Consider the following 25,964-nt stretch of genomic DNA (forward strand, 5'->3'; position numbering starts at 1 on the left):
ATACAGTTTCACCCAGCAATGACTTGTGATTGAAATCTTTTCCCTTTAAGCCTTCCTGATCTGTCCTTCCTAAAGAGCTTGGGTTCTTCCATGTATCTGTGATACCACTGAGATGACATTTGCCATAAACATAAGGTGTATTTGGTCAGTAATCACAAAGAAAGTGTCCTGTCTCTGAGCTAAAAGTTTGACTGTAGGATGGCTATTATAGATTTGTATAAATCTATTGCATGGCTGTCCTCACACACCAAGAGGCCTGCCGCTCGCCTTGCTCTCCTAGTGTCCTTCCTGCCACACGAGCTGGCAGTCAGAGGGCAGAGATGCTCAGCAAATGGTGGGCTGGCTGCAAGGGGCCTGTTTTATAGGGCCCAGGGCAGTGGTGGCCACTGTGAGCAAGGCTCTGTGATAGAGCGGCCCATGTGTGGCCAAAGGCAGCTGTGTTGGGAGCGGCCTGGAAGATGCCCTCATGTGGACAAGGGTTGGGGGGGCTGAGGGCCCCTTTTCTGGGGCTGGCTCCCCCAGGCCATTTGGCCACAGGGACTGCACTGCACCTCCCATCCTGTGCCCTGGGTTTATTTTTAACACTGGTTTTTAGGTAATTTCATTCTATTTTTTACAGAACAGCACAACAGCAAGGTGCATCTTCAGCCCTAGAGTCATTGTCTCTATAGACAAATCTGCCATACACTGATGTCTGAGCTGGTATCTGTAACAGTTCTAGGTACCATTCTATGTATATTTACTTCTACATGTCTTCAAAAATCAACCCAAACTTCAGAATCAGACTTATTTTTCCTCCACCATCAACTCTACCATGGCATATACTGTCCCTATAGAGCCTCCAGCTCACACACTGATCTCCAATAACTTCCATTCCCTGAATAGATATACCCCAAATATACTTCCCCTTTTGCTAATAACATATGCTATTACATTTTCTTCCTTCTTATTGCCTTAAAAGCACGTGCCAAAACTTTCATATTTGCTGTCTTAAGTTTACTGACTCTCATCATTTGTTGGCTTCTTATGTCTAGGCCAAAACGGTATCAACAGATTGAGCTGAAGTACTCAACAAAATTACCTCCCACACTCACATTTCCTTTATGCCGCACATACTAATTTCAGAAAATACAATGTGGAATCTATGTGAAATAGTTCACTGATATCTAGTTTAAAACAACAAATTTCAAGTTTAGCTTTGACCCTGTATCTTCATTGCTGGCTTCAGATCATCGCTAACGGACAAGTTCCTAAAGGTTCAGCTCACAGGTTGAGCATGAGCAATTTATATTCACTCACACGGGAGTGAAACGCTGCATAATCTGACATTAAGCTTTAGGGAAGTCAGTTGAAACTTCTGCTACAGCTTGGTTGGAACTGGATGATGAGCTTCATCGCACCTCGTGTGTGGTGGAGACTGCTGATGAAGCCAGGGAGCACCAAGGACCAAATGTTGGCTTCTCTTTACCTTTGAGGATCCTGGCTTCTCATACCTTTGAGGTGAACCCATCACATGCATAAAAAAAAACATGGTGAGGGTTAACTATGGTTAGTGTTATGACGTGGATACATCCAAATCTAGATTGACTACATTACACATCATTACACATAAAAAATATAATCCTACTGACCAAATAGTTAAGATATGATTAGGAGTTGAATTGTGATCTTGATTAGGTCAGCATGAAGAGGGAAAAAATAGATCTTCAGTGTTCTCTTAAGAGTCTATCAAGCAAGTGACCCTCCTTCAGTCTCTCTAGCCTATTAATAATGATGTAGTATGAGGTAGTAAAAGCAGGTTACATTTTTCATGGTAGAAATAGAGTAACAAAATGGAATGTGAGAAAAGTGAAGTCCCAAAACCTCTTAAAAACCTGATGGATCTTGCATAGAATGCTTGGTTTCACTTACATGTTTCAGCAATAACTGAAGTCCATACACACCAGAGAAGAACAAGCTTCTAGATTTCACTTATCAACAAGCCAGTTGGACAAAGAATGCTTAGACATACTACAAGACAATATATGTATCCACCAAACATTACTTACTGCTGCAATGTGCTGGCTGGAGGTAGAGAAAGAACATTTTTTTTCCAGTTTACTATGCTGGATCAGTTCAATATTTCAACAATGGGCAAACAAGACTACTTACAGATCGGATAAGGAAAGCAGTTTTTCTTGCTCTATTCTCAAAAAAAGGGGAAAGGATAGAATAAAACCTTCTGATGCTGAAGGACAGAGCAGCCTGATAACTCAATGGATTCTCCCTCACTGAGGGCTCTAATTCAGCAGCATTTTATCTTTCGATATTTTAGAGCATTCTTTTCACTACCATGACCATCCTGTAATACATCAATTTCAGTCATTTTCTCTCCTCCCTCTTCTTTCTGACATTAGCTCTATTTTGCCTCATAGCACAAACGTTACAATTATCCCAATAACAGTTGTCAAATAAAGATGAAATGCTAAATCAATGAATAACAAGCATCTGTGCTTCTAGCTAATTATTTTTTACGTAAGCTCCTCAGTTCTTACCCTTTTCCCTCCATATCTGCTCTGAGACACTGCTTTGTTACCTGTCCTTTGGACTGGGCTCAACATTTATCTACACACAGAAGCCTTCAACTTGAAGAGCAACTAACATGAAACAACTTCTCAAGCCCATAAGCTTGAGAAGAGGAACTATTTCCATAGTGGTTTTCCAACACGTGAATCAGTTAGCCAACTATTTCACTCAAAACCTTATTGGAAGGTACTTAGATGGGAACACTACCACCAGTTGGACATAAGAATTCCTAGAAAAGTACCAGATATGATCTACAAAGAACACTTCGAGAACAAAGAACACCAAGCAGATTCATTTCTCCCCTCAAACCATGAGAACAGGATTTCTTCCATGTGGGCCTCCAGTAGTGCTGAGGGGAGCACTGGGCAATATTTTGAGATATGTTCAATCTTGCCAACCCCCAGTCCACCTCCATGTTGGAGAGACTCTAGTTCATGGGGCTATACCAAAGATGTCCCAAAACAGCATTTTCACCAGAGCAAAGAACAGTGAACCCAAAGAAGTCCATGTCGCCTGCTGTCCTCGGTACTAGGCAGCTGAGATCATCACCAACAGCGTTATTTCCAACACCCTTACCAAGTAAAATTTATCTACAGGAAGTTTAACACACAAGTTCACTGTGTGAAAAGTGCAATGCATTACACTGATGCAGATTCATGCAGAATGCAGATTCAATGTTTGAAATAGGTAGATTTTAAATATAAATTCAATTTTTCTTTTTTATCAAAATTAAACAGCAGTTTTGTGTTTGTATGTGTGTAGGTTCTGGACCTATAAAACAAAGCTATTTATATTGGATCTTCATAATTGTTAGACAGTGGCACCTATCTTGTTTGCAGAAACAAAAACAGCAAAAAGATGTTTGTACATGTGCATGCCTGCATGTGTAAAATTTGAGATAACAGTACTTTTCTTTTGCCCTCTGGTGGCTTTCTGTGTCCCTACATGTAATCAAAGCCCCAAACCTAATTTTATAGAAGTCAAAAGCACATTTGCATTGGGAAAACAATTTTTTTTCCACATATATTTCAATGGATTTGATTAAGAAACTGCCCTCTTAAGAAATACAGGGGAAAGCCATGTTTTCCATGTTTTAACATGGAAAAACAAGTGATATGGGATATTTTTTTCTGAAGTATTTAATTTTAAAATGGTCTGAGACAGTTTTAACCAATTTTTAAGTGCTCCTTTCCTTAGTCACTCATGCCACACAGAATATTTTTCTTGCATTGGTAACAGTCTGACTTCAAGAAAAACTCTATATTGTTATGCTTGCGAGAGACTTTGCTTTCAAACTTCATTTTTCCTCTTTGTAGTTGGAGGAATTCATCAAGCTTTATCCCAATGGATGTATAACAAGGCTCCAAAAGGCTGAAGTTAAGAACAGAACAGGCATTCACTGTGAGCTCCCCAAAGAGAGTTATTACTGTCATGGTATAAACCCCTAGTCTACTTCTGACACACTTTCAGGTAATTCTACACTATGTCAAAGGTGAGAACTTCTGAAGAATCCCCGAAAATTCGGTGGTCCAAATAGGACAGATGAACTTCACTGTGTACAAACATGAGTTAATGCACAGACACGAATAATTTAAGCCATCCTGACATGATGCTGCACTCAGAACTGGTTGTTACTACTCCCCAGAAGCTCTTCACATCACCACTGACAATTCTCCAAGGGTAATGAGCAGCAGCTACACAACAGCAAAATACTGGGCATTTTTACGAAGAGTACAGAGAACAAAACAAAAAATTATTTCACAGCTCCATAAAACACTGATATACCCATATCTCCAGCAGGGTGAGCAATTCTGATGTTTTTATGTAAAGCAGGGCACAACAGGATTGGATAAGGGCAACATAAATGAAGAGGATGCAACACATGTCCTATTAGATGTTCAATAGGATTTTGTAAGGAAAGTATCCTGGAAAGAATTAAGTTTATGGAAACTGAAAAGCAATGACTAAGTTTTGTTTGTTTAAAATCCATTATAGGCAAAACCTTGTAATACTAGAACTAAGTGGTACTCACTGAAACAGTACAAGACATGTTCAAAAACAAAGGGCAGGGAGTTTCATCAGTAAAGAGCAGGCTGAAATTCAATGTTAAAAAAGTTTGTGGAGAAAGATAGCCTTGACAAGTTCAGAAAGGGATTAGATGCCAGTCTGTGCTGTTCCTACCCAGGATGTGCTGTTACTTCCTCAGGAGTCATGATACTTGTACAGATGAACCAATCTTTGTTCTGGTCAGTAAGTTGGGAAGACTATTTTGGAAGGAAAACAAAAAGCCCTCAGCATGTGAGAAGTGCCTAACTTTCATAGGCACTGCAGCACGAAGGTCAAACACCTTACTGCACCTCCACTCCATACCAAAACTAACTTTCAATAACAGATAGAGATGGTTGTATTATTTTTTTTTTTTTTTTTTTTGCCTCTGTAGGTTTCCTGCCAGAACTGATAGCTATTGTCTGAGAAAACCTGTAATTGTACACGTGCAAAGGTTATCTTGATAACCAATTCCGACCTCTACCTCCTTGAAACCATGTTAGGCTCCCACTTCTCCTGGTCTATTTTGGAGATAAGTAAAAATCATATCTCAGCAGGTCATCATCTGTTCCTTTCAACACCCAGAGCAAAAATGGAAGGGAAGCAATATTATGTTTTATGGCAACTGATTCTTAAAACAACACACACATTTTAACACAGAAGGCACGGCCAGGGAATGAAATGCATGCACAGATTAATTTACGTTCTTACTTTGGGAAAAGTTCACGTAATTGTATTACTACATTTAGGTGAACTGCAAATAACCCCTAATGGAGGAGTGCAAGATGGAGAATACAGCCAGGGCACAGTAAACTGCATTTTTATTTATTTTTGATGGAAAAGGGTACTGTATTTAAAAAAATCAAGACACTCCTCCACACTTTTCTTAGTCATTAAAGCTACATCGCTGTTCAGTAAAAATTAAAATTCTGAAAGCACACTGATTGGTAGCTCTTCCTTCATCAGCACACACATCCTGGGATGCCAGTTTCCCTGGTTATCCAGTCATCAAGACAAGAAAGAAAATCCAACTCAAAGGTAGAAAAAAGTGTTGAAAGGTGGGTTGAAACAAAGCTAGGCCTTTGTTTCCTTACTTTTAGGAATGCAATAGAAGGGGAAAACACAAACCAAACAAACACAACACTAGCCTTTCTTCCACAAAATGGTTTTCAAAGTTTTTGCATTTACAAAGGTAAAAATGAGACCTTCACTGATAGCTGTTCTATATTTTAAACAGCTCTGCAATTGATAGACTATAGCCACTTTTCCCCTCCTGTGAAAGAAATCTCTTATTATCAACAAAAATCAGACAGACCATATACAACAGCATATACCGATGTCATCAGTACAACAGATGTTTGTTCGTGTTAACAAGTCTGCCTAAGAATCTGAAATGGCATGCAATGAATTTTCATTTCTGTAAGCAGGCATGTATACCTGTCCAAGTACAAATGCACAGATGTCGAAGTCATGTAGCTTGCCTAACCCCATGTATTTTATTTTGTTTTTTTAATTTTCAAAATATCTCAAAATTTGCCTCACTTCCATGATGCTGGGACATAACAAATACGCACCAAGTTGAAAGAAATTTAGTATTGCAAAGAAGAGTTATCAGAAAGCCAGACTTTGTGGCTTATGCATCTTGAAGAACTATTTTCTTGGTTTTAAGCAATTTTGTTTCACAAGTCTGAAAATGAAATTTAAAATCATTAAAGCTTTTTGATAGTTTAAACTGCTAGAGATGGTCATGAGATTTCAATAAATAAGAATTTTAAAGTATTTTCGGAGCTCCACAGGAATAAATTGATCTTAGGCAAATTCAAAAATAAAAAAAAACTTTCAAAAGGTCGTAAATTTTGTGAGTAAATTATGACAAAGTGTTTAAACAAATATTTAAAAATATGGTAGAGAAAGCAAGCAATACAAGTCCTAAAACCAAATGCTCAGTAAGATATGTGCATTTGTAAATAAAACGTATCTTTCATCCTCTGTTCCCATGGAAGTTTTCAAGAAAAAAATGTAATAACTGGCAATGCGTGCCTGCAGCCCAGAAAGCCAACCATACCCTGGGCTGCATCAAAAGAAGCATGGCCAGCAATGCAAGGGAGATGATCTCCCCGTCTGCTCTCCTGAGACCCCACCTGGAGCACCACATTCAGCTCTGGGGCTCCCAGCACAAGGAAGACATGGGTATATTAGAATAAGTCCAGAGGAGGGCCACAAAGATGATCGTAGGGCTGGAGCACCTCTTCTACAAAGACTAGCTGAGGGAGATCAGGTTGTTCAGCCTGGAGAAGAGAAGGTTCAGGGGAGACCTTATAGTAGCTTTCCAGTGCTTACAGGGGACCTACAGGAAAGCTAGGGTGGGACTCTTTGTCAGGGAGTGGAGTGAAAGGACAAGGGGTAATGGCTTTAAGCTAAAAGATGGGTAGATTCAGATTAGGTATTTGGAAGAAGTTCTTTACTCAGAAGGTGGTGAGGCACTGGCACAGGTTGCCCAGAGAAGCTGTGGATGCCCCATCCCTGGAGGTGTTCAAGGCCAGGCCAGATGGGGCTTTGGGCAACCTGGTCTGGTGGGAGGTGTCCCAACATTCACTTCAGAACAGGACATGTTAAGCTTTCTCTTGAACTCATCAGCATTTTTAGAAATACCAGCACAACACATAGCAATCCTACCTTAACCACCCTGTTGCACTAGTCACTGCATAAATGCTGTATCAAAATAGCCCTATTCCAAAATACCATCTTCTCCAGAAGCATCAAATTATCTCCAAGAAAAATGAATTGTCTCAGTTTTGTGGAATAACCCTCACAACAGAACTATCATACCACTGATATCAGAACAGAAATTCTTTATCTTCACAGCTTAAGTTTCATACATATCTTTATCATGTTTTCTTAGTATTTGTCTAATGTCTGCCTGAAACACATTCTCCAAAATAAATAATTTGTATACCGTATAACAAACTGCAGTAGAGAATTGTGACTTTTTTTTGGCAACTCAAAGTCCAACCTGAGGCCAGCTGGCACAGTAACACTCACCCTTTATGCAATGTAAGCTGACAGGAGGAGGCTACACTCAAAACTAACAGTGATGTTCTGGGACTACCCATGGGTGTCAATACATCGAACTGCTGAACTGCACATGGGAATCTTAACAGTTTAACAGTACACACTATTGCAAGTCCGCTGCAATGCTGATTACACTGTTGTATGTATTCCATTACCTTCATAGCATACAGTGGTTGCTCTGTTATGACCCAGTTGCAATGCCATGGCCCTGCTCAAGTTACTGGGATATATACAAAACCTTAAAATCTTGGTCTGATGTCCTAAGACTATTCCTTTTACACTACAGGTTATAACTTTCAGCTAAAGATATTGTTACTAGCAATACTGATATAATCAGAAAAAGCCAACTGTCTTGTATCAAAAAATTATTATTCAATGTTAAGATTGTTATGGTCAGCAACTTTTATTCCTCACAAGCAAGCAATCATTGTCTTGCTCTTAAATCATTATCAGTGTTGATATACACTATTCTCTCTGGGAATAGTGCATATTCCCTCTCTGACCAGCAACAGGACCTGAGGGAGCAGCATGAAGCTGCACTGGGGGAGGAAGGTTCAGGCCAGGTGTTAGGAAGCGGTTTTTCACTGACAGGGCACTGGAACAGGCTCCCCAGTGAAGTGGTCACAGCACTGAACCTGCCAGAATTCAAGAAGTATTTGGACCATTTTGGGTTTATGTGGCAAAGTTTTGGTAGTGGATGGGGCTGCAGGGGTGTCCTCGGTGAGCAGAGCCCAGCAGCTGCCTCATGTCAGATCAGAGCCAGCTCCAGCCAGCTCCAAAGGGAACCACTGCTGTCCAGAGCCAAGAATGAATTTAAGAATGAATTTATTTCACCAATGATCTTCTCAGGAGATGGCATGGAAAGGAAGAATATAAGGTACCAAAAAAGTAGGGGGAGTTGCCATGGATAAAGAGGAAAGAAAATGCAAAATAGAAACCAATAATCAAAAAATAGAACAGACATTTAGTCACAATAACAGATTTTTCTACTTACTGTCTGTAAGTGCTATAGAAAACACTTACTAAATACTAACACTGAAGAGACATCATACTACTACAAGATTTCTACAGTATTCTACAGAGCCACATGCCAAAAGGCTACAGACAACTTTGTACCTTCTTGCTTTCTCACAAGTGGTTGCAGCCATACATTTGTCCCTTAAGTGACACATCCCTTATTTACTTTTGAGATCTTCCCTCAGATCTCCTTGTTGCTCCAATTTTACTTTTTCCTTCACTCCTTCACCCTGTTTTTCAGCAAACGTATCCCCTATCAGACCTATGAGACCTAACAGTACACTTAGGCAATGCCTAAGGTTGAGATACAGTTATCTACTTTTGAGCTGCAAGCATACCCTTCACTTGCATGTAAAAGTAAATCATTTATCCGTAAGTCAGAATAACTGCTTCCAAACACTTCCACAAAATTCACGTTTACAGTAATGCACATAACCATTTAGACATGATGAGAGGTTCAGCAGGCAAACAGCATTTACTACCGATGCAGAATTCTTAGCCTGGGTTAGACCAGTATGTATAAATATAAATATATATATATATATATATATATATATACACATGCATATAAATATATATATACATGCATATAAATATATATATATATTTATATATATTTATATGCATGTATATAACATCTCTAAGTATTTACATACTTACCAAAAATTGTTATTTTTGGATGATAATTTTCCCTTAGCATATTAGGACCATTTACCTTATTTACCTTATTACCCTGATGGGCAGGGACCATACTCAAGAAATTCAGGAAAAATCCATCCATTGCTGGGAAAACTAACATGGCTGCAAAACTCTTAAGTTGTCCTACAGAAGAATCCCCCTGCATTCTCTTTTAATATAGTTGAAATTTACTTTCTACAGCACGGAGAAGTGCTGTAGAAAGTAAATCTTCATTTTCAGAAGCATCCTGAAGTGGCAGGTGGGAAAAGGGAGGGAGGCATAGAAGAAACAGGAGAGCAGATTAAAGAATTTTTGTGTGTGAAACATGTTCAAGACACACATGTTCACAAAAACCACACACAACATCTACCCACCTCTGTGCAACCACTTAACTGGGAAACGTTTCACATACTTTGTGACAGTGTATTACAAACTGGACTGACAAAAAGGGCATCATTTAGAAGTCAACCTATTTCCAAGTTCTCCCCAACTTGATCTTAACCTAAGGATCCCACTTTCTTCAGCCAACTCTAGGCTTTCATTATTCATTTCACACACAAGAACTTCATATTAGTGACATAATATTTTTCCCTGCCTTGGGACACTGTTAGAAGTCCACTCGAATGCTTTCCTACTTTCTGTAACTCCAGCAATACAGAGACTTCATATAAGTAGCATTTCAACAGGCTCTTAGAACAATGAAAAGCTGACAAGTTCTATTTTCCAAGCTACTCTTCTCTACCATGATCTACAACCTTTCTGGCATTTTACCTCATCACAATGAAAAAATTAACCTAGTGTAGGACATGATGCTCTTTTGAATGCTGAAACAAAGCTTCTTTCAAACTTCATTACATGTGAAATGATTTTCCCTAAGAAGGTGAATAGAGCTCTTGGATAGCTACCAAACACTTGCAATTTTGAAGACTAATTTATCTTCATTTTTATATTAATTTTATATATAGTGTATCATTCTCATTGGTTTATGTCTTTCTGTGGAGGTTACAGTCCTGACCCTCACCCCACCCCATCATTATTCTTTTCTGATATTTAGAAGTATACTTCTACCAAGCTGTTATAACCTCCTTAATTACTTTGTCACCTTTCTTATTCATGTTTTTGAAATTGTCACTACTGTAGCGCTTCAATTTAGAGAAAGTAAGAAATTAAGAGGCAACTGACTGAAGCTAGTCAGAATAACAGAAGGAAGAGTGTAAAGTTTCTAGGATTGTTTTGATGTAGATTTTCTGTTGAATACCACATTCTCCTTTTTATTACTGGACCACTGTGAGAAAATAAAGTAATTTCTGCTTCACTAAGTACAATAACTTTAAGATACAATAGACATTATATACAAATAAACCCATGTAAATTTTCAGAGAGAAAGCATTAGCCAAAGTTCAACTGCAGCCAGCTCTTTGCTGCCTGTATTACCACAGCCCCAGACCCTATGTGGAATCATAGAACCATTTAGGTTGGAAAAAACCTCTAAGATCAAGTCCAACAGTTAGCCTACTGCTAGCAAGGCTAGCACTAGACCACGTCACTAAGTACCATATCTACACATCTTTTGAATACCTCCAGGGACAAGGACTCAACCACTTTCCTGGGCAGCCTGTTCCAGTCTAACAACCCTTTCAGTGAAGAAATTTCTCCCAATATCCAACCTAAACCTCCTCTGGTGCCATTTGAGGCCATTACTTCCTCACACAACAATACATCCTTTTGGCTGTTTGTTTTTCCTTCTTCAAACCTAATGTGTATTATAAGTTAGGTTAGATTGTTAAATTTCAAAATTATAAGATTACAAAAAATCATTTTTGCCTTAATTCTTATCCATTTCAAAGCTGTCAATAGTAATCTTATCCTGCTCAAGGAAAACCTCTTTGATTCAGTTGACTTGGCACAATAGAGGGGAAAGATGCATCATTGTCACAAAACTGACTAGCAGTGCATAATTTCATCTAGGTATCTAAAATATTAATTTTAGAAGTCTGCTTCCCCCATCCTCAAGATTTTCATACATGTTTTAATGCAGTTTTTCCTCTTATACTTAGCTTCTTTCACATATTTATAAGTCTTTCTCCTTACAATCTGGGCACGTGGTATAAAATACAGCATTCCTAATTCTTACAGTGCTCGCAATAACAAATAGCTGCCAAACTGAAAACCCAAAGAAGTTATGTCAGTGTCACGATTGCCCAAAATAAATGGCGACAATGTAAAACCACCATTTTGCTTATATGGAAGGATCCAGTTATGGTAATAATGCACATGAAAACCACAGGTTGCTATGCTAGTATCTCCCCCTGCACTATTATGAAGGTTGTTTAAAGCCTTCTAATAAGTATGTTTCTTCTAAACAGATGCAGAAGTTAAACTTAGAAAAATCTTACCTGTTACTACATCAGTTTTACTGTATTATCTGTAGGGTTCTCATACCTTAGCTACATCCAAGCTAGTAATTTTTAGTGGCAAACAAATAAAAAAGAAAAATCTTGGAGGTCTTCTCCAACCTGTATGATTCTGTAATCTAGTGGCTAACAGACAAAAGTTTTCACTGATATGGAAGCCTAGCTATACTGTTATGGTTTGTCACCAGACTTTGCTCATCAGTAGGGGTACCAACAATAATAACTACATTATAAGTTCTACCTGCTTATGCCTCTTTCATTCAAAAGGAATTAAATGATTTCACATTCACAAATCAGGGAAAAAACTTTGTAAATTCAGTGCAGAGAGTGACATCAGAAGATTCTACATTAGCATCGCTTATTTTGAAGGAGGTTTCTGGTTTTCTAGCTGTATGTTTCCTGGAAAAATGCCTCATAACTGTATTTTTGGAAGCATATGCTGTACAAATACCACGATGCTTATCAGTAGCTGAAGTACTTGAGAGGGAGAAAAAAATGAAAAAAGCTTCCCCATCCAAGAGTATGTTTCAACTTTTCATTGACAGACACATTACATTAATTCAAGCCTCTCTCAAAAAGAACGGTAAAAGTTTCAGAACATCATTGTATCCTGTGCCATCCTATCCCAAACACAAATGGCTTACATCTTACCATTTAATTCTTGATCCCACAGGTAACATACCTTTACTAGCTGAGTATATCAGTTTCCCCTCATACAGTTCCTAGCACTCAGCAGAAATTAGAAAAATACTTTGCATATTAAATTGTTTAGCTGTAACATTTTACCTCTCCAAAAGAATAGCAAGTACCAACAAATTGCTTGTATTTCAACACATACAGTAAGACTGCTAGAGTCACTTTTGACTTTGAGACAGTAGTTTTAATGGCTATATAGTTTATTAAGAAAAAAGTGTGAATGTCATAATATCACAGGAGATTATAGTAACTGGATATTACAGAAAGATTTTTCTGTGTTTGAAGAATTTGGTATCACTTAAAACAAAGAGTAGCTACAATCTGGGGAAAAAGATCCTAAAAAGTATTTGTCTTGAATAAATCACCTTTAGAAAGAAAATTTATCTGTGGTCTTAACAAGAGCAACTCCAGATGATCAAAACACTAGAACAACAAAAAGATCAGATATGTATTTTTGTACCACTAAATGTCAAATCCTTTTCAAACACTGAGCATCAGAAATATCTTTACAAGGCAGGTACACACTATTACATTTACAGTTCAGATTTTATATTCCCAAAAATTCTTATATGAACGATATACTTCTCTCCATAGACAATAAACAGGGATCTCTGAAGAGTGCTCTTCTGTTCGCATGTACCACACTTTTTTCTTTGTGAAGTAATACAGCATAACCAAGATGTAAAAAAAAAGATCCTAACCAACAATGGTTATGTTTAAGTAACTATACGCATGAGAAAATGAAGGAAAACTCAGTCTCTTCACCAATATCCAAGACAGATTTTCACAGTTTTTTCCACAAGTGCTTCACCTTATTTCATTAACTCACTTCTGTGATCTATGGCTTGCAAAGTGTGATTCCACTTCTCTTCTCTGCCAAGTTTCACTACTTACTGAAGTGACTTTGAGAAGCAGCTATTAGCAATGGCCACACATCACTAATTCATTCTCTCAGTTTCAACAGCAGTCAAAATTTGCCAGAAGTACTGTGCTCAGACAAAAGAGGTGGTCCCAATACCTATGACTGTTCCTGACAGCATCTCATTTACCTGGTGCTTCAATAAGGGAAAGTAGTATCTTCTTAAAATAATTCAGAAAAAACAGTACCTTAGAAGGGATTTTAAGGTTTCGATTGTTTAATTTGGTTGCATTACTAGTTGAAGTAAGTTGTCTGCTGAACTCTGTATTCTTTATTATTAGAACCTTGTGCTGTGTGCTTTCAGCTCCGTACATTGCTATTTAGAGTCATCAATAAACATTTAAGAATCAGATCTTGTTTTCTGCAGAACATTTTGGGTTGATGATTCTAAATGAAAATGAACGAAGTACAAACAAGAAAGCTTAATGTTTATAAACAAGTAAGCCAAATCTAGAACACGGAAAAGCTAGAATAGAAAACATGAATGTGATTTAATAGATCCAGTAATGGAGACCAGAAATGGTACAGAAATTTAAATTGTCTGGCTAGCAGACATACTCACTTGATAAGCTCTCTCCCAAAGAGGCTTTTTTTTTTTTAAAAATACTGCTGTAAGGAATGTTTCTAATAGCATTGTAGAGTAACAACTCTTAAATATATGCCTTTCTTAGAAAGGCATATGAAGTTATTAGTGGTTATCACACAGTCTAAAATATTTGAGTTTAAAAACAGATACAAACTGAATAAATTAAGAGATGTTAACATTTCTTGATGATCTTTGTGGGCCCCTTCCAACTCAGGATATTCTATTAATTTATGTAATGTCCTATTTAAATACCAGAGTTGATAACCTCTCACCACCTTGCTGTTCAGTTACATGGGGGTGGGAGTGGGGAAATGCATAAATTCTATGAAGTCTTTCCCACTATACAGCAGTTTGTTTTGTTTTGAAGAACACACAACAATGCTCCCCACACACACACGCCTAATTCATATTGTAGGACTTTTTTGTAGAAAGACAAAGGAGAACGAAGCAGTCTTGGAACCCTTTCTCTAACACAAGGTTGAGCAGTAGGAATTTACAGCTCCACAGCTGACAGATGCATGAAGTCTGAAACTCACTACTTACTTTATTCTTAAATTCTTAGACCTGCTTTATTCCATGAAAGAATACACTAATATATACTAGAACAATATCAGGTTGACAGCACAGATTTCTTGCTTGCCAGAGAGAAAAAGTACCGCCTTCCTCAAGTGATGCAAGGGGATTTTTCACACCTCATAAAAGGAATATCTTCGCACCTGCCTTGCCTAGGAAAAGCAAGGAGATCCTTAATCTCAACAGCTGTGCACTTAGTGTTAGGTTACACAAGGAACACTCCTACTGTTTCCAATGAGATATTTAGATAATTTATAGTCCTCTGTGGGCACGTCTGCATTAAATATATGACATCAACACTATATACAGACTTCACCTGCAATTTTAAAGGAGCTTGATGCTGGCAAGATGCCATTTGGAAATACATTTACTTTCACTTTCAAAACTAAACATATAAAGCAATAAAAAGATTGAAGCCTGAAATAACAGGAGTATTTTATTTCACATGCTTACATTAATCAGGTAAGCAACACTGGTTATGCTGCATTCTTTGACATGAATGCAAACAGGCTTGTGACCAGGATGATCTATGGATAGGAGATAGACAAGGTATAATTAATGGCACAGATGATCTTAAAAAATGCCTATGTTGGTAACTCCTATTTTAAAGTGTTTACACATAGCCAAATGTTCCATTGTTGTGCATTCAAAAAAAAAATATCAAAATATTTAAGTTCAAAATTGTTAGAAAGAACTTACTTTTATTGTAGCAAGTAGCAAGTACACCTTTATCTGCAGGACTGGCACTAATGTGCCAGATTTCACCCACTTGATGAAGAAGCACATTTTTGTTTATAATGTTATTTTCATCATCAAAATCTATGATGTGAATCTGCAAATACAATAAAAGAGAACATTAGGATTTCAAATGTTTTCCTGTGGGTCTTAATTATACATGATGACTGCACAAAACAATGTAATGAGAATTTTATATCTGATATCTACTTTAATTAATTGTTATACTAACAATTTAGCATATTATCGATTTCATGCAGGATAGACTTTTCTAGAAAAACAAGCCATTTCCCTGTTTTGATGAAATACCATGTTTATTCTTCTCAATTTTGCAACTTAAAGCTTGAAGGTGATTTTTCATATTATAGTTAATAGTAAATAAGCCACTAGTATTGCAATTCAACACTTGTAGCAATAGACAGAAATAAAAACATCACAATCCTTAGTCTAGATGTCTGCACTAATCCTGTACTGAAGTCAAATGTAAATGTCCTGTGAAGAAAGAATGGGAGGGAGGGAAAGGATTCTGTTTTGAAACACAAATACTAGAAACTCAGTAAGAAACTTTGAGAATTCACTTCAAGCAATCCTACATCTGCACCAATATACAAAGCTGTACCAATTACTAAAGCATTTGGAAATACAAAGTTTAAGCTACGTGCAAAATTAAAATGCTGAACTGAAAGATTAAGAATATTTGGATTTCTTTTTTAAAATTACTAGCTCTATGTCTTTTAATAGATGTATCTTACTCTCATTTTTCCTCCCTATTGTTGATGATTTTTTTTCTACAGCTGCCTCAGAAATAGAAGAAATTGAGAAAGATTCCAACCTCACACAACACACACAAGTAACCTCAAGGGGCTAATTCCAGTAAGCTCAACAGCAAATTCCAACAATTTTTAGAGAGCTGTAATCTCATTAAACAATATTATACACTATTTTTTGAAATGGCTGAATTTACATGTTACCTCTTTCCTTCTCCTCCCAAACACTGTCAGCAGCAAATGATTCTTCAAATATCATGCTGGATCTCATCACCTGTGTTCTTCCACTCTGCCATTCCAGGCATAAAGGCACTCCTGCAGTTGATTAGCAAGCTGCCTTTTCAGCTCTATTATTCAACTCTATTTGTTGCCCTAAATCTGGGAATCTACACAGGAATTGGGACTCTATCCATCTCCTGCAGAAACTGCATCTCCAACTTCATGTCCTTCCTGCCTTCCATAACCCTCCAGAGTCATGTCACTCAGACTTACCTATAGTTCCCCCTTTATTTTGGGCTTTTTTTTTAAAAATCTACTCCTTGCATCCTAGTTCAAGTACTTCTCTCTCTACAGAGGGTACACTTGTTCATCACTAAAAATTACTAACTTCATCACCAGACATCACAGCCCTTTATACTGCTCTTATCAGATGTATTTTGATGTTCTGAATAAACTTAAAATTTGAATTGTAAAAGAGCTATTTTATTTGTGAACAAACTCAGAACTCCGAGGTAAGGAACAGCAACGTATTTACAACCTTCAGGCAAAACTTCCTACAGGCTCTAGGCATGAGGAGCAATTCCTATTATTATTTTCATAAAGCAAAAACATTATAATTGGCTTTTAAATCTCAAAGTGGATCCCTCAGATTTACCAAATCAGATATTTAACAGAAATTATGTGAAATGTGAAGATCTTACTTTAAAAATTAAGATTTTAGTTTTCTGCACAGGGCACAATCAGAACTGCTTAACTGTTTGTTCTCAGTTATCTTAAAAAAAAAAATAAAAGGGGAAGTAAACCTTCCACTGGAGTCTCCTTCAGCAGCTCCAACAAAGTCCCCATAGGTGAAACTACAAATCAAAATTTCATTTACTACACTTGCACGTATTCTGTGCCTGTACTAACCAGGTTAAAAGGGTCACTTAGCACAGAAAGTAAGGGACTGCTCTTTACCCCATCTGAAGTCCTTTAAAATTACAGGTAACCAATTTCTCCTCTGCTATTATATTTCTGCTTCAGCTGACTTCACCAATAGCTGGAGACCTGCTGGAACACAGAACTAACCAATCAAAGGTCCAGAGTAAAACTAAGCAAATACGAAATGTAATTCTTTCATGAGGATATCATTTATAACCTTTCAAGTTGAAAACTGCCATCTTTTGCAGCATGTCAAACAGCACAGTCTTCCAGTTCATCAGCTTTACACAAAGAACCACAAAATTCCAGACATACCCCACTGTTTTTATGCAATCAATCCTCTTAACCTTTTGAATTCATAATAAATTTTATTTATCATATAGAATGGCAACTATGCTAAAGACAAAAAATTCTCACAGTACCAAGTACTGTGCATCACGGTGCGATGCCACAAAGACAAATACTAGCAGAAACATTGACTGACCTATACTAACTGTCTTACACAAGCTCCATTTCTGCATGTTGTCATTGTTCGGTTATTGAATCCCTGGCTTTCTAGCTTTTCCCTCTCAGTACAGAAATGAGCCTCACCTGGGGTAAATCAGTGCAGCATATGGACACTATAGACAAGGATGCCAAAAATGGTAAGTGTAAGCCTACAGGGTGAACTTCCTCAATGTGACTGTAGTGTCCTGATTAAGGAGGTTTGTTACGCTAGTTGTAAAGCACCTTTTGGACATGAGCAGTTTTATTACCAATATCTGCAAAAAGAAGTTACCTGTCTGCTGTAATTATGCTGGGAAAAGCCTGAACCCAAGTACTGAGGAAAAAAATGTAAATATTTGTAAGAGAACAAAATCCTTTGATTCTTCTTTAAGTTTGGAGAAGTTACAAGTGACAGAAATGACTATTGCAAGGAAATTAAAACTACTGCTTTCAGAACAAGATTACTCTTTCTTTAATTACGCAATCCCCATAATTGATTTTCTTACATCATGCTCTCATGGACTGCAGAGGAGACAGGGGAACACTTTCAGCCTGACCACTGCCATTCTCTGTCCTTACATAATGCCATGCATTAAGGTAAGCCATAGAAGTATTTGGGATTCTAACACACAAGACTGAAGGTAAATGGGAGAGTTCTGAGAAAGCAGAATCACAGAATTGTCTAGGTTGAAAGAGACCTCAAGATCATTGAGTCCAACCCCTATCTAAGCGATCAAAAAAGAATAAAGTGCAGTATGTTTCCTGCATACATTTCCAAAAACATCTGGTAAATGCATCACATTAAGAACAGAGAATGAAGCTGCAGTTCAATTCTTACAAAAGCCATCCCTGTAGCCCCTCCGCTACTCCCATCCACCTGACAGCCAATAGTTTTTCTAATTGTTCTGGCACGCAAAATCTCCTTGCAGTATGAACACATTCATTGAATTTTAGTCAAAAAAAAAGAGAAGACTGTAAAATTAGAAGTACCATACTCTTAACTACAGAAGAAAACAGCCCAACAGAAATTGAGACAATTTCTCAATTGGCTCAACTGAAAGAATCCGTTTGATTCCTTCAGATTTTAAACCTACTGAGTTTATGATGAGAAAGTACACAGTTGATTACCGATAACTAAAAATGAAAAATCCAGTCTTATGAAGCGTCACATACTATATGCATGTCAGGAGTCCCGTAAGAGACAATCAAGGGTTAAATAATTTTGGGTTAAACAATTTTGTTTTACTTTGCATGTCTTCCATGGCTTAAAGAGAGCTCCAAAGAATCTAAAGATTTAAATTCACAGAAACACAGCAGTTGCTTCATTAAGTCTGTCTGATTTAGTCATATAATTTAAAAGAATTTAATCTTTTATTTAAGAAATTTACACATTAACTTATGTTTCTTACCAGTATCTTTTTATCCTACTCACAGGAGTCTTGAATTTAACTACCACTTAAAGCTCAAACTGATGTGGGGAGAGGGGGATAGAGGGGAAAAAAAAAAAAAAATCGAAAGATATGGGAACAATGTTAAAACAAAAAGAAGAAAAAATTACAACTGACATTGGACCAAAAAATTACCTGATTATCATATCTAAGAGATTGTGTTCCAACCAAAAATCTTATTGCATCCGTTTCTGCTGTCTGAGGTGTTAAAGCTCGAGCCTAGGGAAAGAGAAAGCCATTAGAAAAGTCCAATTAACACAATCCACTAAGAAATCTTTAATCTTATGTATCTATCATTACAAACATCATTCTTACAGTTTGCACAGTTTCCTGCCCTTTATGTCTACTTTAATAGATTTTTCTGCAGTTTCTGATATTTATGACGTGCATGGAAGATACAGGTCCTAAATGTATTACCTGGCCTTCATCGTATGTGAAAACACTCATCATTAAAGCAATTCTTCCAAATCAATTCCTCTTCATGAATCAGGAATGAAGAAAAAAACTAGAACAACTCTTAAATACATTGGCTATGATATCAAAACAAAAATGTTTTCTTGCAGAAGGTTTCCTCACCACTGCTCCCCCCGAACAATTCAGACTGAAGAACCCCACGTAAAAATGACGCTATCCTTTTCCTCAGGACTAAACACGAAACTTAGAAAAAAAATTACAAACAACCCCTTTTTTCTTTTTCAATTCTAGACCACTAAGAGTTGTCTGCATGACTGGAGAATTAACTTGTTATTTATTTACCAAAATCATGCATAATCCTACACAATTGTAATATTACTGTTAACAAGAATGCTAGACTCTTCACCTTGCAACAACCAGTCTTGGAAGAAGCAAATCAACAGTTAAGAACCTCCTATATATGGAATACATTGAGAAATAGTTTGAATTAATAATAAACCATATTAAACCCATAAGAAACTAATAATGCATAGTTATTAGTTTGTACTAGTCAGTGGTTGAGGCTCAGCTACATTTGAGTTCATGGTAGATAAGCAGAATAAACACTCATAAAGGCATTTCTAGCAAGTATAAGTAGAATAGCATATATCCACTACTTTCCCATATAAAAAAATAAAATCATAATGAATATCAGGTTATTTAAAAAAAAAAAAAAAAACACGGGGAGAAAAACAAAACAAAAAGGCCAAACCTTTGCAATTCACACCCTACTTAGCACAAAATAGTTCAGATTTCTTCATACACTGGAGCCTACATGGTAAGGACTCAGGACTCATAGCTGCAGATTGGCCCCGCATGCTGCTCTCGTGTTTTGCAGCTAGACAGTAATTACATTCTGTATTCAGGCCCATTAGGTTCAGGATAGTCTTGTCTAAAACTTATAGATTAATATCAGAAAGATGCCTAGAAGCTTGGAAAGATTAATTTCAACTGGATCACAACACATTCTTAAAAGAACAACATAGTTCTAGCATAGCAACTTGAAGAGATGGATTTTTCTTAAACAAGACAAAGCAATCCAGGCCCTTGTCTAGCAACATTAATAAGGATAAACTCATTTTTCAGAACTAACTCTGAGTTTCACAGGGTGGATAAATCTTGCATCTGAAATGTAAAAACTAATTTAGACAATGTAATATTTTGCTCAGTCTTGAGCACAGAAGGTTAAAAAAAAGTAATGAGCTTAGTAAGTGTAGGCTACTAACAACATTTATATGGGTGGGAAAAAAATACTAGAGAACATGATTCAGTTTGTTCTCAAAACACATTCAAATGTTGATCAGAGTCCAGTTTTAATCCATACTGATGTGTTTTTTGCTCTCTTATTTATACAGCACTTAACTACAAGCCTGGACAGTGTTTCTAATTGACAGAAACAATATGAGTTAAGAATACTGAAGAAAAGCTTTTGTTCTGTCTTAAGCAGCATTTATATTTGCAGATCTCTAGCAAGAGCTTCTCTGTATTTCAGACCTCCTTTCAATTACACTGAAATTAACACTAGAAGTAAGCCAATGGCAATGTGTCTCTTTCAAGCAAACAAGCTTCTATAGTCTCTGCAAGTTGAGCAGAAGAGACCTCCAGGATCTTTAATAAAATAAAGAAACAAAGGGGGTTTTTACCCTTTTCCAAGCCTTTCAAGTAGATCTAATGTTTTTGCTTTCAAGAATGAATCAGGTTAAACACAAAGCGTCCAAAATAAAATGGTAAACTACTGTTTATTGTCCATCGTAAGATGGAAACATCCGTATCCATATCCAACATCCATATAGGGTTCAAATTTATCAATTGTTCACAAGTAAGGACAATCTGAATCTTGAAATGAGTAGCGTTATGATGGACAACCAGGTATCTCATGGACAAATGTGTCTCTAATTTTGTCTACTTGGAGTTACATTTTGAGAATGAGCATGTTATTTCAACAGGCGAAGCCACTGAATAACACTTGTGATTAACCAAGTCTCCGCATTGGGAGCGCTGTCAGAAGCCTAGAAGAAAGTGACTCCGATTTGCCGTCTTGCCCTATAACCTGTCAGAGCAGGCTGCAATTAACATCTTTCAAAAAGCATCCTGCCTCATGGTTGCAGCAATTAGAAACTTAACAAAGAGCAAAGTATAATGAGCATCCATTAATCTAGGCCAATAAAGCTCTGTCTTATACAAAGCCAGTTATCTGCAGAACGCTAAGTTGCATACAGACCTGAAAGGATCTATATCAAAATATATTAAAATTTTATTTACCAAGGAAATTGACATGATGCATGGCATCACACACTGGCCAGCAAAGCCTCACCTACTGGTGCTTCTAGACAATCCAAGAACCTCGGTAATTAGATCACCCTCATTATTAAAGAAGGTCTAAAATTAGGATAAAGGTTATTAACAAGGTGAGAGTAAAGTCATCATGAGCTATGAACAACCTTTTGGTTACAGGTTTAAACTTCAGACCCACCATGAAGCTCAGTCAGGAACCTCTATGAAAAAACGTGAATGGCTTAAACCAGGTAAAGAGTGTTACAAGACTGGGGTGGTACTGCAGCAGCCCAATTATGATCAATATTCCCAACCAAATACTTCAACAGCCTAAAAGGAAGTTCAGAAATACACAGTCAAAAATCCCACCCAGTTACCACAAAGCAGATACCGCCTTTGCAAAGCGAACATGAAAGACTTCACAATGCCATCTGCCAAGAAAACCAAAAGAACCACAGGCTTTCCAAAGCCTATGTATTTATTCTGCAGAGTGTTCTGTAGCTTCTCCAATTCTGATTTATTCCACAAAATTAAGGGTTACACATACACAACAAAACAGAAAACCTACAGAATTTAACAATGATCAATTCCTCCCTGTATTTTCAGAACACAAAAGTCTCTATGGACGACAAAAAATGGTCCTCAACATGTGCTGAGATCCAGGACACAGCATCACTACGCTCCAAAGGCATTTCTGACCAGCACACTTTACATCACAGTGCTACAGCTGCATCTTCTGCCTGCATAGAGTCTTTCAAGGTGACAAAATCGGTCTGGAGAGAAACTGAGATTGAGGAAGAGTGGAGAAAATAGAGTTTAGGATTCCAGTGTAAGGAATATTGCATGTACTGGAATACAGAAGTACACCGTTTCATGCTTAAAATAGAAACACCTGTTTCCATGTCAAACTCAAACTTAAAAATAAAAAATAAACTGTTGCTGCAGTACAGCTAAAGCTATTTTTAAGCTTTCTAAAGCAAGGTGTGAACTCATAGTTAAAAAAACATCAACCTGAATAGTCTATATCAATGATCACACTAAAATTCAATATGGGTCAGAGAGACAGAATCAAGCTAAACATAATGAACTGGTGTTTCTTCGTTTACTGCATCCTAAAGTACTTTAGAGCCATAAGTCACATACCTGGAGAGGGAAAAGCTTATGAATGAATACAAAAATAACAATTATAAGATGCATTCATAATGCAACATCTGTTCCCAAGATAGTAAAACTGCCATGTTTTTAGTAGCAGAAGTGCAAGTTCTGAATGAACTTTGCATAAAACTTATACCAATATCACAGCAGAAAAGAAATAAAACTAATACCATAGCAAAAAAACACCTTGGATGAACAGAGAAAAAGGAGAGTGATGGTGGTAATGGGGTGATGGAGGCATGAAGGCTCATTGGGGTGGTAATGAGTTACTTAAGTGTGGGTTTTTCCTAGAAAAGAGAACAAAAATTTAAATAATTTATTAGTTTCACACATGATCTGAAATTCAATGTTAGCATTTCCCACTGGAGATGGAACATCTCATATTAAGATTTCACATCACCTCCCCGTAATCAAATATATAAATAACAAATCATATAGAAAACATTTTCCCTGCTACTGTTCCTGTAACTGAAAACACAGTCACAGTACACACAACCAGAAAGGAAACACTGCCTGCTCCATTACCAGAAAGTAAATCCTTCCTTTACTATGTGGATTGAAGGATTAATTGCAGACATGGGAACAAGACTAAGCTCTGCTTATGGATGTCCACACTCACTACATTAGTTGTGAGGTTACGCATTCTGGGCTTAAATTTTATTCACTTACCTGAAATCTAAGGGGTTTGGTTTGTTTGCTTTAAACTTAGATCTTTGCAGTCAGACTACAACTGCTTCAGCAGCAGTTATTGCCCTTTTCCACTTAATAGCAGAGTTAGAACAGTAACTGAAGCGGAACGTGAAATCCTCTTTTGTTTCACTTTATTTATTCAGCTTAAACTAATAAGTTTTACTGCTTATTTAAAAGTGTTTAAAGGGAGGGTACAGATAAGAGCACATCTGTATTCTTCAAGGTACACAGCAACAAGCTGAGATGCAGCAAAGACAGGTTTGCAACACAGGAAGATTCAGACTATTCAGACTAGAAGTTAAGAAAAAATGCCCAGTGACGGTAGTCATACACCAGAGCTATGTTGTGGAATCTCAAAACAGAAAATCAAAGCTCAGCTGGACAAGGCCCTTAAACAGCCTCATCTATTGAACCTGCTTTGAGATGGGAGTTGGAAGAGATGACCTTCCACAGGTCCCTTCACACCTAGGTCACTCTGCTGTACTATGAAAAACTCTTGTAGAAGTAATCGGAGGTGGTCACACAATTTACACAATCTTCATCAGTAAAACTACACAGATTGTCATAACAGCTCCTCTTGATGTGAGCTAATATATCAGACTTCCATCCATATCTCCAATTAGTTATGCACCCACTAGAAGATGGCATCTTACTTTTAACAGTGCACAAAAACACAATGCTGACGTGTCCCTGATGTTGATTACTTCAGAGAGGCATCTCCACTTCTGAAAGCTTAATGTTGCTTCATACTCAGTTCAGTCTGTGCCAAAGAACTGAATAATTGCCTAATCTGCAGCAGAATAGAAACTCAGAACCCAGAACTGCTAGAGATTCAGATATCTAGTAAGCCTACAACCACCCCTGGCAATTTACACTCATGCAAAACTGCACTGCCCTTTGTCAAAAACAAAGGTGCAGACATCTCTCTGTCAAGAAAGCATACTCATTTGGGAAAAGGAAAAAAGTATAAAACTGGTTCAAAAATATTTAAAAAATGAGTATTGATAGCAATGAAGAGTTAAAGAGTTTGTAAGAGTTCACATAGAATCATAAAGGTTGGAAAAGACCTCCAAGATCGTCTGGTCCAACTATCACCCCACTGTCAATGTCACCCACTAAACCATGTCCCTAAGCACCACGTTCAACCTTTCCTTGAACACCCCCAGGGTCAGTGACTCCACCACCACCTTGACCAACCCATTCCAATGCCTGACTGCTCTTTCTGAGAAGAAAGATCTCCCAGTTTCCAACTTGAACTTCCCCAGCACAACTTGAGGCCATTCTCTCTAGTCCTGTCACTAGTTACCTGGGAGAAGAGGCCAACCTCCAGCCAGCTCCCCACACTTTCCTTTCAGGTAGCTGCAGAGAGCAGTAAGGTCTCCCTGAGCCTCCTCTTCCCCAGACTAAACAACCCCAGTTCCATCAGCCACTCCTCACAGGACTTGTGTTCCAGGCCTTTCACCATCTTCGTAACCCTTCTCTGGGCATGCTCCAGGGCCTCAATGTCCTTCTTGTACTGAGGAGCCCAAAGCTGAACACAGTACTTAAGGTGCAGCCTCACCAGAGCTGAGTACAGGGAAGCGATCACCTCCTTGGTCCTGCTGGCTACACTATTCCTGACACAAGCCAGGATACCGATGGCCTTCTTGGCCACCTGGGCACACTGCCTGCTCCTGTTCAAGTGAGCATTGACCAGCACCCCCAGATTCTTTTCCTCTGCACAACTTTCCAGCCACTCCAAAATTCTAGCCACATGAAACGTTTCCAGCCACATGAAACTCCACGTGAAGACTCTACCTGCTTATTCCAATATATAATTAGGAGACCAGATTTATACAAGCATGAAGAAAGCCTTGCTACATGTACATCAGTCTGAAGTAATGCCTGATTATTATTGTCTATTTGCAGCCAAATGAAGATGAAAGAGATAGCATATCACCTAACACAAACTGGCTACCAGATTGTAAGAACATTTGTGAAAATAATTCAAGGAAGAAAGGACCAGAAGTTTGGAAGTGATCATGCACCTTCTTGAATCAGATTTTGTTGAGTATACTGCCAGCAAAGCACAAAGATCCTGTGAAAGTACAGGAAATGGCCAAACTGCCTGATGAAGATACAGCAAAGTATACTTGAAAAGGAATGAAGCAATGTGTTGAAGAAAAAAAATCCTACTGTTGCCCTGAGGAAAATTGAACTTTCAGGGAAAGCCATTTAGACTAAAGCTAGGGAGACCAATCCCAACAGGAA

General features: G+C 37.7%; 1 protein-coding gene across 1 annotated transcript in view; it reads right to left on the reverse strand.

Annotated features, from left to right (window-relative positions):
* The window catches only part of EIPR1 (EARP complex and GARP complex interacting protein 1), a 74,654-nt gene that overhangs the window by 43,608 nt on the left and 5,082 nt on the right, over nt 1–25,964 (reverse strand). Inside the window, exons 2-3 of the mRNA XM_032184683.1 lie at nt 19,278–19,361; nt 15,266–15,398 (exon numbers count right to left, since the gene is read on the reverse strand). Of these exons, the coding sequence (XP_032040574.1) occupies nt 15,266–15,398; nt 19,278–19,361 (217 nt within the window). The remainder of the gene's footprint in view (nt 1–15,265; nt 15,399–19,277; nt 19,362–25,964) is intronic.

This window comes from Aythya fuligula, chromosome 3 (assembly GCF_009819795.1).
Source record: "Aythya fuligula isolate bAytFul2 chromosome 3, bAytFul2.pri, whole genome shotgun sequence".
Lineage (NCBI taxonomy): Eukaryota > Metazoa > Chordata > Aves > Anseriformes > Anatidae > Aythya > Aythya fuligula.